This window comes from Eucyclogobius newberryi, unplaced genomic scaffold (assembly GCF_026437365.1).
Source record: "Eucyclogobius newberryi isolate DKJ021-1_F unplaced genomic scaffold, fEucNew1.0.hap1 SCAF_8, whole genome shotgun sequence".
Lineage (NCBI taxonomy): Eukaryota > Metazoa > Chordata > Actinopteri > Gobiiformes > Gobiidae > Eucyclogobius > Eucyclogobius newberryi.
In genome coordinates this window covers 4,730,291-4,746,580 of record NW_027316500.1, presented here as the reverse complement: position 1 = coordinate 4,746,580, position 16,290 = coordinate 4,730,291, and the positions used below count along the sequence as shown (strand labels likewise).

The following is a 16,290-nucleotide window of genomic DNA, read 5'->3' as shown; positions in this document are numbered from 1 at the left end:
TATAAATCTATGGATGAAAGTTGAAACTGAATAATGAAACCTGCAGTTTGGACTGCGTTGCGTGCGAGTTGTATTCTTTCTTCAATATCAGACAACAGGTAAGAGAGGATTTAGTTGAGAGAGCAAACTCAGCCAAAAAGGAAAAAAAGAGAATAAAATGTTTTGCCTGTAGTATCTGTCCTTAAATAATCCTCCATTTTTCCTTTTTCTTTCTAGTTTTGTGTCTGACGTGGTCCACATTTACTACAAGAGTGACGAGGTCGTTCAAGCAGACAATGAGATCCAGGCCTTTGTCAAAGACGTGTGCAGCTTCGGCATGCAAGACTTTGACTTCTGCGGTAGGTTGTCCCGCATTCCTGCAGGCTCAGCTTGGCCTACGCTGTGCAGAAGGCTGTGCAGGAGGCTGTGCAGGAGGCTGTGCAGGTGAGACAGGAGGCTGTGCAGGAGGCTGTGCAGGAGACTGTGCAGGTGAGACAGGAGGCTGTGCAGGAGGCTGTGCAGGTGAGACAGGAGGCTGTGCAGGAGGCTGTGCAGGAGACTGTGCAGGTGAGACAGGAGGCTGTGCAGGAGGCTGTGCAGGTGAGACAGGAGGCTGTGCAGGAGGCTGTGCAGGTGAGGCAGGAGGCTGTGCAGGAGGCTGTGCAGGAGACTGTGCAGGTGAGACAGGAGGCTGTGCAGGAGACTGTGCAGGTGAGACAGGAGGCTGTGCAGGAGGCTGTGCAGGTGAGACAGGAGGCTGTGCAGGAGGCTGTGCAGGTGAGGCAGGAGGCTGTGCAGGAGGCTGTGCAGGTGAGACAGGAGGCTGTGCAGGAGGCTGTGCAGGTGAGACAGGAGGCTGTGCAGGAGGCTGTGCAGGTGAGACAGGAGGCTGTGCAGGAGGCTGTGCAGGAGGCTGTGCAGGAGACTGTGCAGGTGAGACAGGAGGCTGTGCAGGAGACTGTGCAGGTGAGACAGGAGGCTGTGCAGGAGGCTGTGCAGGTGAGACAGGAGGCTGTGCAGGAGGCTGTGCAGGTGAGGCAGGAGGCTGTGCAGGAGGCTGTGCAGGTGAGACAGGAGGCTGTGCAGGAGGCTGTGCAGGTGAGACAGGAGGCTGTGCAGGAGGCTGTGCAGGAGGCTGTGCAGGAGGCTGTGCAGGTGAGGCAGGAGTCTCCCTGGAGGACACTTCTCTAGAGTCTCTCGTGTCTTCCGTCAGAGGAAGCAGCTGTGGTGAAAGTTTCACTGCTGAAATAATCAGTTTCACAACAATGTTCCCAGAATATAAGTAAGAACTGAGTTACTAAATCATTTTATTCCCTTCAAAAACAACTAAACAACTAAAAAGTAATTGTTGTGGGGTTTTATTATATTACATTAATATTGAGATCTGTCTGAAGGGTTTGAGTTCAAGAGCAAACAAAACTAAGGAAACTAAAGAAAACTGATCTCAAGTAAGGACAATATCACAAGTAAATGTGATTTAAATAATGCCTCAAGAGTTAAACAGTATTTTGTGAAACTACTACTTCAGTACTGAGGAACACTTTGGGCGTAAAATATAATATAGATAATGTAATCGGACGGACAAAATATAAAATAATACATAGATTCTGGTATTTCCAAATACAAATATTACACAAAGTATTATAAATCCATTTATTGATCGCATATTAATCGTATCTGAAGGTGTTTAAAGGGTCTATGACAGATTGGACAATTCATTGAGCTAAAACGCAGTTAGTAAGATAAATGTATTTTTAATTTAGCTAAAAATCGTAAAAATGTTATCACAGAATAGCAAATTCAGCTCCATCTGGTGGAACGTGACAGGCAAAGAAAAAGCATCTACAGAAAAGTTGAATAGTGCACCTTTAATGTCATTTTAAACTTGTTTGGTTCTTTGTGTCTGGCTCACAGCGCGATCCTCAACACAAACACACGTGATACATGTGGTGAGCGGATTCCTCTAGTGTTTGAGTCCATTTCATCCACATTCTCTTCCTCTTTGAGGTCAGGCTCACTGTAGCAATGGTGTTGTCCTTTTAGACCTAGTTTAGACCTGAAATATTCCAAGATGAGACCAAAAATGACGGAGTTGGATCTGGTGGTACTTGGAAAGCACTTTTCTTCTCAGTGGGAAAAGATTGGAACCACATTTTATGAACAACTACTGTACAATTTAGATTTAAAGTGAAAATCTGAACTGTTGTTGCATCGCAGTGATTTACAAAAGAGACAAGCAGAGTAACAAATGGTTAATTATCCCAGGACATCGCCTGTCCTTCATGTAGAAGATTATACCAGACACTATTTACTAGGTTCTGGCGCAGTACACAAGTACAAGTACACAAGTACAAGTACACAAGTAGGAGTCTTGAAATCAAGTTACTGCATTGTATTTGCAGTTGCAGTAAAAGCACCACATGTTGTCTCTCTTTTGTATAACACTGGACTATTCTTAATGCAATAATCTGATTCATTCTTTGGTGCTTTTTTCCCAGAATTCCCCAAAAGCCTGAAGAGTCGTGAGGAGCTGGTGGAGTATCTGACTGTGGTGGTGTTCACAGCCTCCGCTCAGCACGCATCCGTCAACTTTGGACAAGTGCGTGTCAGTGCAGAAAAGAGAAGCTCCAGAGTTCTGATGTTTTTGTTACATGAGGTCAATGACTAGAACAAGGACCGTCACAGTCAAACTGAAGAGGCAGAGGATCTGTGAAGGAGCAGATTCTTGTATTTTTAAGACAGGAAAATAGAAATATGTATCATACAAGGCTTAGAACGTTCAACTTGAAACATGAATATCATAGATTATGTCAATGAGCTGACATAGACTCTGCTTTACACTCTCTTTAGTTTTCCTTATTTAAATAGTATGTTAATACCCAGTACCTGGGGATAGATTGCTTTTAGCAGACCCCAAAAGACCCCAGCAGACCCCGGCAGACCCTAGGACACCCTAGCAGACCCCAGTAGACTGTTTCAGACCCCAGCACAACCCAGCAGACCCCAGCAGACTCCAGTACACCCCAACAGACACTAGCACACCCCAACAGACACTAGCACACCCCAACAGACACTAGCACACCCCAACAGACACTAGCACACCCCAACAGACACTAGGGCACCCCAGCAGAAGCTAGCACACCCCAGCAGACACTAGCACACCCCAGCAGACACTAGGGCACCCCAGCAGACACTAGCACACCCCAGCAGACACTAGGGCACCCCAGCAGATGCTAGCACACCCCAACAGACACTAGCACACCCCAGCAGACACTAGCACACCCCAGCAGACACTAGGGCACCCCAGCAGATGCTAGCACACCCCAACAGACACTAGCACACCCCAACAGGCACTAGCACACCCCAGCAGACACTAGGGCACCCCAGCAGATGCTAGCACACCCCAGCAGACGCTAGCACAGCCCAGCAGACACTAGCACACCCCAGCAGACGCTAGCACACCCCAGCAGACACTAGCACACCCCAGCAGACACTAGCACACCCCAGCAGACACTAGCACACCCCAGCAGACACTAGGAAACACCAGCAGATGCTAGCACACCCCAGCAGACACTAGCACAGCCCAGCAGAAGCTAGCACACCCCAGCAGAAGCTAGCACACCCCAGCAGACACTAGCACACCCCAGTAGACACTAGCACACCCCAGCAGACACTAGCACACCCCAGCAGACACTAGCACACCCCAGCAGACTCTAGGGCACCCCAGCAGATGCTAGCACACCCCAGCAGACACTAGCACACCCCAGCAGACACTAGGGCACCCCAGCAGACACTAGGGCACCCCAGCAGACACTAGCACACCCCAGCAGACACTAGCACACCCCAGCAGACTCTAGGGCACCCCAGCAGACACTAGCACACCCCAGCAGGCACTAGCACACCGCAGCAGACACTAGCGCACCCCAGCAGACACTAGGGCACCCCAGCAGAAGCTAGCACACCCCAGCAGACACTAGCACACCCCAGCAGACTCTAGGGCACCCCAGCAGACACTAGCACACCCCAGCAGACAATAGCACACCCCAGCAGACACTAGCACACCCCAGCAGACACTAGCACACCCCAGCAGACGCTAGCACACCCCAGCAGACACTAGCACACCCCAGTAGACACTAGCACACCCCAGCAGACACTAGCACACCCCAGCAGATACTAGCACACCCCAGCAGACACTAGCACACCCCAGCAGACTCTAGGGCACCCCAGCAGATGCTAGCACACCCCAGCAGACACTAGCACACCCCAGTAGACACTAGCACACCCCAGCAGACACTAGCGCACCCCAGCAGACACTAGGGCACCCCAGCAGACACTAGCACACCCCAGCAGACACTAGCACACCCCAGCAGACACTAGCACACCCCAGCAGACACTAGCACACCCCAGCAGACGCTAGCACACCCCAGCAGACACTAGCACACCCCAGTAGACACTAGCACACCCCAGCAGACACTAGCACACCCCAGCAGACACTAGCACACCCCAGCAGACACTAGCACACCCCAGCAGACTCTAGGGCACCCCAGCAGATGCTAGCACACCCCAGCAGACACTAGCACACCCCAGTAGACACTAGCACACCCCAGCAGACACTAGCGCACCCCAGCAGACACTAGGGCACCCCAGCAGACACTAGCACACCCCAGCAGACACTAGCGCACCCCAGCAGACACTAGCACACCCCAGCAGACACTAGGGCACCCCAGCAGACACTAGGGCACCCCAGCAGATACTAGCGCACCCCAGCAGACACTAGCACACCCCAGCAGACACTAGGGCACCCCAGCAGACACTAGTATACCCCAGCAGACACTAGCACACCCCAGTAGACACTAGGGCACCCCAGCAGACACTAGCACACCCCAGCAGACACTAGCGCACCCCAGCAGACACTAGCACACCCCAGCAGATGCTAGCACACCCCAGCAGACACTAGGGCACCCCAGCAGACACTAGCGCACCCCAGCAGACACTAGCGCACCCCAGCAGACACTAGCACACCCAGCAGACACTAGCACACCCCAGCAGACACTAGCACACCCCAGCAGACACTAGGGCACCCCAGCAGACACTAGCACACCCCAGCAGACACTAGGGCATCCTAGCAGACACTAGCACACCCCAGCAGACACTAGCGCACCCCAGCAGACACTAGCGCACCCCAGCAGACACTAGCACACCCCAGCAGACACTAGCGCACCCCAGCAGACACTATGGCACCCCAGCAGACACTAGCACACCCCAGCAGACACTAGCGCACCCCAGCAGACACTAGCGCACCCCAGCAGACACTAGCGCACCCCAGCAGACACTAGCGCACCCCAGCAGACACTAGCACACCCCAGCAGATGCTAGCACACCCCAACAGAAACTAGCACACCCAGCAGACACTAGCACACCCCAGCAGACTCTAGGGCACCCCAGCAGACACTAGCACACCCCAGCAGACACTAGCACACCCCAGCAGACACTAGCACACCCTAGCAGACACTAGGGCACCCCAGCAGATGCTAGCACACCCCAGCAGACACTAGCACATCCCAGCAGACTCTAGGGCACCCCAGCAGACTCTAGCACACCCCAGCACACACTAGCACACCCCAGCAGACACTAGGGCACCCCAGCAGATGCTAGCACACCCCAGCAGACACTAGCACACCCCAGTAGACACTAGCACACCCCAGCAGACACTAGCACACCCCAGCAGACACTAGCACACCCCAGCAGACTCTAGGGCACCCCAGCAGATGCTAGCACACCCCAGCAGACACTAGCACACCCCAGTAGACACTAGCACACCCCAGCAGACACTAGCACACCCCAGCAGACACTAGCACACCCCAGCAGACTCTAGGGCACCCCAGCAGACACTAGCACACCCCAGCAGACACTAGCACACCCCAGCAGACACTAGGGCACCCCAGCAGATGCTAGCACACCCCAGCAGACACTAGCACACCCCAGCAGACACTAGCACACCCCAGCAGACACTAGGGCACCCCAGCAGATGCTAGCACACCCCAGCAGACACTAGCACACCCCAGCAGACTCTAGGGCACCCCAGCAGACACTAGCACACCCCAGCAGACACTAGGGCACCCCAGCAGATGCTAGCACACCCCAGCAGACACTAGCACACCCCAGCAGACACTAGCACACCCCAGCAGACACTAGGGCACCCCAGCAGATGCTAGCACACCCCAGCAGACACTAGCACACCCCAGCAGACACTAGCACACCCCAGCAGACACTAACACACCCCAGCAGACACTAGGGCACCCCAGCAGAAGCTAGCACACCCCAGCAGACACTAGCACACCCCAGCAGACTCTAGGGCACCCCAGCAGACTCTAGCACACCCCAGCAGACACTAGCACACCCCAGCAGACACTAGGGCACCCCAGCAGATGCTAGCACACCCCAGCAGACACTAGCACACCCCAGTAGACACTAGCACACCCCAGCAGACACTAGCACACCCCAGCAGACACTAGCACACCCCAGCAGACTCTAGGGCACCCCAGCAGATGCTAGCACACCCCAGCAGACACTAGCACACCCCAGTAGACACTAGCACACCCCAGCAGACACTAGCACACCCTAGCAGACTCTAGGGCACCCCAGCAGACACTAGCACACCCCAGCAGACACTAGCACACCCCAGCAGACACTAGGGCACCCCAGCAGATGCTAGCACACCCCAGCAGACACTAGCACACCCCAGCAGACACTAGCACACCCCAGCAGACACTAGCACACCCCAGCAGACACTAGGGCACCCCAGCAGACGCTAGCACACCCCAGCAGACACTAGCACACCCCAGCAGACACTAGCACACCCCAGCAGACACTAACACACCCCAGCAGACACTAGCACACCCCAGCAGACACTAGCACACCCCAGCAGACACTAGGGCACCCCAGCAGATGCTAGCACACCCCAGCAGACACTAGCACACCCCAGTAGACACTAGCACACCCCAGCAGACACTAGCACACCCCAGCAGACACTAGCACACCCCAGCAGACTCTAGGGCACCCCAGCAGAGGCTAGCACACCCCAGCAGACACTAGCACACCCCAGTAGACACTAGCACACCCCAGCAGACACTAGCACACCCCAGCAGACACTAGGGCACCCCAGCAGACAGTAGCACACCCCGGCAGACACTAGCACACCCCAGCAGACACTAGCACACCCCAACAGACACTAGCACACCCCAACAGACACTAGCACACCCCAACAGACACTAGCACACCCCAACAGACACTAGCACACCCCAACAGACACTAGGGCACCCCAGCAGAAGCTAGCACACCCCAGCAGACACTAGCACACCCCAGCAGACACTAGGGCACCCCAGCAGACACTAGCACACCCCAGCAGACACTAGGGCACCCCAGCAGATGCTAGCACACCCCAACAGACACTAGCACACCCCAGCAGACACTAGCACACCCCAGCAGACACTAGGGCACCCCAGCAGATGCTAGCACACCCCAACAGACACTAGCACACCCCAACAGGCACTAGCACATCCCAGCAGACACTAGGGCACCCCAGCAGATGCTAGCACACCCCAGCAGACGCTAGCACAGCCCAGCAGACACTAGCACACCCCAGCAGACACTAGCACACCCCAGCAGACACTAGCACACCCCAGCAGACACTAGCACACCCCAGCAGACACTAGCACACCCCAGCAGACACTAGGAAACACCAGCAGATGCTAGCACACCCCAGCAGACACTAGCACAGCCCAGCAGAAGCTAGCACACCCCAGCAGAAGCTAGCACACCCCAGCAGACACTAGCACACCCCAGTAGACACTAGCACACCCCAGCAGACACTAGCACACCCCAGCAGACACTAGCACACCCCAGCAGACTCTAGGGCACCCCAGCAGATGCTAGCACACCCCAGCAGACACTAGCACACCCCAGCAGACACTAGGGCACCCCAGCAGACACTAGGGCACCCCAGCAGACACTAGCACACCCCAGCAGACACTAGCACACCCCAGCAGACTCTAGGGCACCCCAGCAGACACTAGCACACCCCAGCAGACTCTAGGGCACCCCAGCAGATGCTAGCACACCCCAGCAGACACTAGCACACCCCAGTAGACACTAGCACACCCCAGCAGACACTAGCACACCCCAGCAGACACTAGCACACCCCAGCAGACTCTAGGGCACCCCAGCAGACACTAGCACACCCCAGCAGACACTAGCACACCCCAGCAGACACTAGGGCACCCCAGCAGATGCTAGCACACCCCAGCAGACACTAGCACACCCCAGCAGACACTAGCACACCCCAGCAGACACTAGGGCACCCCAGCAGATGCTAGCACACCCCAGCAGACACTAGCACACCCCAGCAGACTCTAGGGCACCCCAGCAGACACTAGCACACCCCAGCAGACACTAGGGCACCCCAGCAGATGCTAGCACACCCCAGCAGACACTAGCACACCCCAGCAGACACTAGCACACCCCAGCAGACACTAGGGCACCCCAGCAGATGCTAGCACACCCCAGCAGACACTAGCACACCCCAGCAGACACTAGCACACCCCAGCAGACACTAACACACCCCAGCAGACACTAGGGCACCCCAGCAGAAGCTAGCACACCCCAGCAGACACTAGCACACCCCAGCAGACTCTAGGGCACCCCAGCAGACTCTAGCACACCCCAGCAGACACTAGCACACCCCAGCAGACACTAGGGCACCCCAGCAGATGCTAGCACACCCCAGCAGACACTAGCACACCCCAGTAGACACTAGCACACCCCAGCAGACACTAGCACACCCCAGCAGACACTAGCACACCCCAGCAGACTCTAGGGCACCCCAGCAGATGCTAGCACACCCCAGCAGACACTAGCACACCCCAGTAGACACTAGCACACCCCAGCAGACACTAGCACACCCTAGCAGACTCTAGGGCACCCCAGCAGACACTAGCACACCCCAGCAGACACTAGCACACCCCAGCAGACACTAGGGCACCCCAGCAGATGCTAGCACACCCCAGCAGACACTAGCACACCCCAGCAGACACTAGCACACCCCAGCAGACACTAGCACACCCCAGCAGACACTAGGGCACCCCAGCAGACGCTAGCACACCCCAGCAGACACTAGCACACCCCAGCAGACACTAGCACACCCCAGCAGACACTAACACACCCCAGCAGACACTAGCACACCCCAGCAGACACTAGCACACCCCAGCAGACACTAGGGCACCCCAGCAGATGCTAGCACACCCCAGCAGACACTAGCACACCCCAGCAGACACTAGCACACCCCAGTAGACACTAGCACACCCCAGCAGACACTAGCACACCCCAGCAGACACTAGCACACCCCAGCAGACTCTAGGGCACCCCAGCAGAGGCTAGCACACCCCAGCAGACACTAGCACACCCCAGTAGACACTAGCACACCCCAGCAGACACTAGCACACCCCAGCAGACACTAGGGCACCCCAGCAGACAGTAGCACACCCCGGCAGACACTAGCACACCCCAGCAGACACTAGCACACCCCAACAGACACTAGCACACCCCAACAGACACTAGCACACCCCAACAGACACTAGCACACCCCAACAGACACTAGCACACCCCAACAGACACTAGGGCACCCCAGCAGAAGCTAGCACACCCCAGCAGACACTAGCACACCCCAGCAGACACTAGGGCACCCCAGCAGACACTAGCACACCCCAGCAGACACTAGGGCACCCCAGCAGATGCTAGCACACCCCAACAGACACTAGCACACCCCAGCAGACACTAGCACACCCCAGCAGACACTAGGGCACCCCAGCAGATGCTAGCACACCCCAACAGACACTAGCACACCCCAACAGGCACTAGCACATCCCAGCAGACACTAGGGCACCCCAGCAGATGCTAGCACACCCCAGCAGACGCTAGCACAGCCCAGCAGACACTAGCACACCCCAGCAGACACTAGCACACCCCAGCAGACACTAGCACACCCCAGCAGACACTAGCACACCCCAGCAGACACTAGCACACCCCAGCAGACACTAGGAAACACCAGCAGATGCTAGCACACCCCAGCAGACACTAGCACAGCCCAGCAGAAGCTAGCACACCCCAGCAGAAGCTAGCACACCCCAGCAGACACTAGCACACCCCAGTAGACACTAGCACACCCCAGCAGACACTAGCACACCCCAGCAGACACTAGCACACCCCAGCAGACTCTAGGGCACCCCAGCAGATGCTAGCACACCCCAGCAGACACTAGCACACCCCAGCAGACACTAGGGCACCCCAGCAGACACTAGGGCACCCCAGCAGACACTAGCACACCCCAGCAGACACTAGCACACCCCAGCAGACTCTAGGGCACCCCAGCAGACACTAGCACACCCCAGCAGGCACTAGCACACCGCAGCAGACACTAGCGCACCCCAGCAGACACTAGGGCACCCCAGCAGAAGCTAGCACACCCCAGCAGACACTAGCACACCCCAGCAGACTCTAGGGCACCCCAGCAGACACTAGCACACCCCAGCAGACAATAGCACACCCCAGCAGACACTAGCACACCCCAGCAGACACTAGCACACCCCAGCAGACGCTAGCACACCCCAGCAGACACTAGCACACCCCAGTAGACACTAGCACACCCCAGCAGACACTAGCACACCCCAGCAGATACTAGCACACCCCAGCAGACACTAGCACACCCCAGCAGACTCTAGGGCACCCCAGCAGATGCTAGCACACCCCAGCAGACACTAGCGCACCCCAGCAGACACTAGGGCACCCCAGCAGACACTAGCACACCCCAGCAGACACTAGCACACCCCAGCAGACGCTAGCACACCCCAGCAGACACTAGCACACCCCAGTAGACACTAGCACACCCCAGCAGACACTAGCACACCCCAGCAGACACTAGCACACCCCAGCAGACACTAGCACACCCCAGCAGACTCTAGGGCACCCCAGCAGATGCTAGCACACCCCAGCAGACACTAGCACACCCCAGCAGACACTAGCACACCCCAGTAGACACTAGGGCACCCCAGCAGACACTAGCGCACCCCAGCAGACACTAGCGCACCCCAGCAGACACTAGCACACCCAGCAGACACTAGCACACCCCAGCAGACACTAGCGCACCCCAGCAGACACTAGCACACCCCAGCAGATGCTAGCACACCCCAGCAGACACTAGGGCACCCCAGCAGACACTAGCGCACCCCAGCAGACACTAGCGCACCCCAGCAGACACTAGCACACCCAGCAGACACTAGCACACCCCAGCAGACACTAGCACACCCCAGCAGACACTAGGGCACCCCAGCAGACACTAGCACACCCCAGCAGACACTAGGGCATCCTAGCAGACACTAGCACACCCCAGCAGACACTAGCGCACCCCAGCAGACACTAGCGCACCCCAGCAGACACTAGCACACCCCAGCAGACACTAGCGCACCCCAGCAGACACTATGGCACCCCAGCAGACACTAGCACACCCCAGCAGACACTAGCGCACCCCAGCAGACACTAGCGCACCCCAGCAGACACTAGCGCACCCCAGCAGACACTAGCGCACCCCAGCAGACACTAGCACACCCCAGCAGATGCTAGCACACCCCAACAGAAACTAGCACACCCAGCAGACACTAGCACACCCCAGCAGACTCTAGGGCACCCCAGCAGACACTAGCACACCCCAGCAGACACTAGCACACCCCAGCAGACACTAGCACACCCTAGCAGACACTAGGGCACCCCAGCAGATGCTAGCACACCCCAGCAGACACTAGCACATCCCAGCAGACTCTAGGGCACCCCAGCAGACTCTAGCACACCCCAGCACACACTAGCACACCCCACCAGACACTAGGGCACCCCAGCAGATGCTAGCGCACCCCAGCAGACACTAGCACACCCCAGTAGACACTAGCACACCCCAGCAGACACTAGCACACCCCAGCAGACACTAGCACACCCCAGCAGACTCTAGGGAACCCCAGCAGATGCTAGCACACCCCAGCAGACACTAGCACACCCCAGTAGACACTAGCACACCCCAGCAGACACTAGCACACCCCAGCAGACACTAGCACACCCCAGCAGACTCTAGGGCACCCCAGCAGACACTAGCACACCCCAGCAGACACTAGCACACCCCAGCAGACACTAGGGCACCCCAGCAGATGCTAGCACACCCCAGCAGACACTAGCACACCCCAGCAGACACTAGCACACCCCAGCAGACACTAGGGCACCCCAGCAGATGCTAGCACACCCCAGCAGACACTAGCACACCCCAGCAGACTCTAGGGCACCCCAGCAGACACTAGCACACCCCAGCAGACACTAGGGCACCCCAGCAGATGCTAGCACACCCCAGCAGACACTAGCACACCCCAGCAGACACTAGCACACCCCAGCAGACACTAGGGCACCCCAGCAGATGCTAGCACACCCCAGCAGACACTAGCACACCCCAGCAGACACTAGCACACCCCAGCAGACACTAACACACCCCAGCAGACACTAGGGCACCCCAGCAGAAGCTAGCACACCCCAGCAGACACTAGCACACCCCAGCAGACTCTAGGGCACCCCAGCAGACTCTAGCACACCCCAGCAGACACTAGCACACCCCAGCAGACACTAGGGCACCCCAGCAGATGCTAGCACACCCCAGCAGACACTAGCACATCCCAGTAGACACTAGCACACCCCAGCAGACACTAGCACACCCCAGCAGACACTAGCACACCCCAGCAGACTCTAGGGCACCCCAGCAGATGCTAGCACACCCCAGCAGACACTAGCACACCCCAGTAGACACTAGCACACCCCAGCAGACACTAGCACACCCCAGCAGACACTAGCACACCCCAGCAGACTCTAGGGCACCCCAGCAGACACTAGCACACCCCAGCAGACACTAGCACACCCCAGCAGACACTAGGGCACCCCAGCAGATGCTAGCACACCCCAGCAGACACTAGCACACCCCAGCAGACACTAGCACACCCCAGCAGACACTAGCACACCCCAGCAGACACTAGGGCACCCCAGCAGACCCTAGCACACCCCAGCAGACACTAGCACACCCCAGCAGACACTAGCACACCCCAGCAGACACTAACACACCCCAGCAGACACTAACACACCCCAGCAGACACTAGCACACCCCAGCAGACACTAGCACACCCCAGCAGACACTAGGGCACCCCAGCAGATGCTAGCACACCCCAGCAGACACTAGCACACCCCAGTAGACACTAGCACACCCCAGCAGACACTAGCACACCCCAGCAGACACTAGCACATCCCAGCAGACTCTAGGGCACCCCAGCAGAGGCTAGCACACCCCAGCAGACACTAGCACACCCCAGTAGACACTAGCACACCCCAGCAGACACTAGCACACCCCAGCAGACACTAGGGCACCCCAGCAGACACTAGCACACCCCGGCAGACACTAGCACACCCCAGCAGACACTAGCACACCCCGGCAGACACTAGCGCACCCCGGCAGACACTAGGGCACCCCAGCAGACACTAGCACACCCCAGCAGACACTAGCGCACCCCAGCAGACACTAGCGCACCCCAGCAGACACTAGCGCACCCCAGCAGACACTAGCGCACCCCAGCAGACACTAGCGCACCCCAGCAGACACTAGCGCACCCCAGCAGACACTAGCACACCCCAGCAGACACTAGCACACCCCAGCAGACACTAGGGCACCCCAGCAGATGCTAGCACACCCCAGCAAACACTAGCACACCCCAGTAGACGCTAGCACACCCCAGCAGACGCTAGCACACCCCAGCAGACGCTAGCACACCCCAGCAGACGCTAGCACACCCCAGCAGACGCTAGGGCACCCCAGCAGATGCTAGCACACCCCAGCAGACACTAGGGCACCCCAGCAGACACTAGGGCACCCCAGCAGACACTAGCACACCCCGGCAGACACTAGCACACCCCAGCAGACACTAGCACACCCCGGCAGACACTAGCACACCCCGGCAGACACTAGGGCACCCCAGCAGACACTAGCACACCCCAGCAGACACTAGCGCACCCCAGCAGACACTAGCGCACCCCAGCAGACACTAGCGCACCCCAGCAGACACTAGCGCACCCCAGCAGACACTAGCGCACCCCAGCAGACACTAGCGCACCCCAGCAGACACTAGCACACCCCAGCAGACACTAGCACACCCCAGCAGACACTAGGGCACCCCAGCAGATGCTAGCACACCCCAGCAAACACTAGCACACCCCAGTAGACGCTAGCACACCCCAGCAGACGCTAGCACACCCCAGCAGACGCTAGCACACCCCAGCAGACGCTAGCACACCCCAGCAGACGCTAGGGCACCCCAGCAGATGCTAGCACACCCCAGCAGACACTAGGGCACCCCAGCAGACACTAGCACACCCGAGCAGACCCTGGCACACCCCAGCAGATGCTAGCACAGCCCAGCAGACACTAGCACACCCCAGCAGACACTAGCACACCCCAACAGACACTAGCACACCCTAACAGACACTAGCAAACCCCAACAGACACTAGCACACCCCAGCAGAAACTAGCACACCCCAGCAGACACTAGGGCACCCCAGCAGACACTAGCACACCCCAGCAGACACTAGGGCACCCCAGCAGATGCTAGCACACCCCAACAGACACTAGCACACCCCAACAGACACTACCAAACCCCAGCAGACACTAGCACACCCAAGCAGACACTAGGGCACCCCAGGAGACACTAGCACACCCCAGCAGACGCTAGCACACCCCAACAGACACTAGGGCACACCAGCAGACACTAGCACACCCCAACAGACACTAGCACACCCCAACAGACACTAGCACACCCCAACAGACACTAGCACACCCCAACAGACACTAGCACACCCCAACAGACACTAGCACACCCCAGCAGATGCTAGCACACCCCAACAGACACTAGCACACCCCAGCAGACACTAGGGCACCCCAGCAGATGCTAGCACACCCCAGCAGACACTAGCACACCCCAGTAGACACTAGCACACCCCAGCAGACACTAGCACACCCCAGCAGACACTAGCACACCCCAGCAGACTCTAGGGCACCCCAGCAGATGCTAGCACACCCCAGCAGACACTAGCACACCCCAGTAGACACTAGCACACCCCAGCAGACACTAGCACACCCCAGCAGACTCTAGGGCACCCCAGCAGACACTAGCACACCCCAGCAGACACTAGCACACCCCAGCAGACACTAGGGCACCCCAGCAGACGCTAGCACACCCCAGCAGATGCTAGCACACCCCAGCAGACACTAGCACACCCCAGCAGACACTAGCACACCCCAGCAGACACTAGCACACCCCAGCAGACACTAGCACACCCCAGCAGACACTAGCACACCCCAGCAGACACTAGGGCACCCCAGCAGATGCTAGCACACCCCAGCAGACACTAGCACACCCCAGTAGACACTAGCACACCCCAGCAGACACTAGCACACCCCAGCAGACACTAGCACACCCCAGCAGACTCTAGGGCACCCCAGCAGATGCTAGCACACCCCAGCAGACACTAGCACACCCCAGTAGACACTAGCACACCCCAGCAGACACTAGCACACCCCAGCAGACACTAGGGCACCCCAGCAGACACTAGCACACCCCGGCAGACACTAGCACACCCCAGCAGACACTAGCACACCCCGGCAGACACTAGCACACCCCAGCAGACACTAGGGCACCCCAGCAGACACTAGTACACCCCAGCAGACACTAGCACACCCCAGCAGACACTAGCGCACCCCAGCAGACACTAGCGCACCCCAGCAGACACTAGCGCACCCCAGCAGACACTAGCGCACCCCAGCAGACACTAGCGCACCCCAGCAGACACTAGCACACCCCAGCAGACACTAGCACACCCCAGCAGACACTAGCACACCCCAGCAGACACTAGGGCACCCCAGCAGATGCTAGCACACCCCAGCAAACACTAGCACACCCCAGTAGACGCTAGCACACCCCAGCAGACGCTAGCACACCCCAGCAGACGCTAGCACACCCCAGCAGACGCTAGCACACCCCAGCAGACGCTAGGGCACCCCAGCAGATGCTAGCACACCCCAGCAGACACTAGGGCACCCCAGCAGACACTAGCACACCCGAGCAGACCCTGGCACACCCCAGCAGATGCTAGCACAGCCCAGCAGACACTAGCACACCCCAGCAGACACTA

The 16,290-nt window shown here is 58.0% G+C and overlaps 1 protein-coding gene across 1 annotated transcript in view; it reads left to right on the top strand.

Annotated features, from left to right (window-relative positions):
* alox5a (arachidonate 5-lipoxygenase a) overlaps nt 1-16,290 on the top strand; it is a 47,421-nt gene that overhangs the window by 12,877 nt on the left and 18,254 nt on the right. The window contains exons 11-12 of the mRNA XM_072437178.1: nt 217-338; nt 2,478-2,578. Of these exons, the coding sequence (XP_072293279.1) occupies nt 217-338; nt 2,478-2,578 (223 nt within the window). The remainder of the gene's footprint in view (nt 1-216; nt 339-2,477; nt 2,579-16,290) is intronic.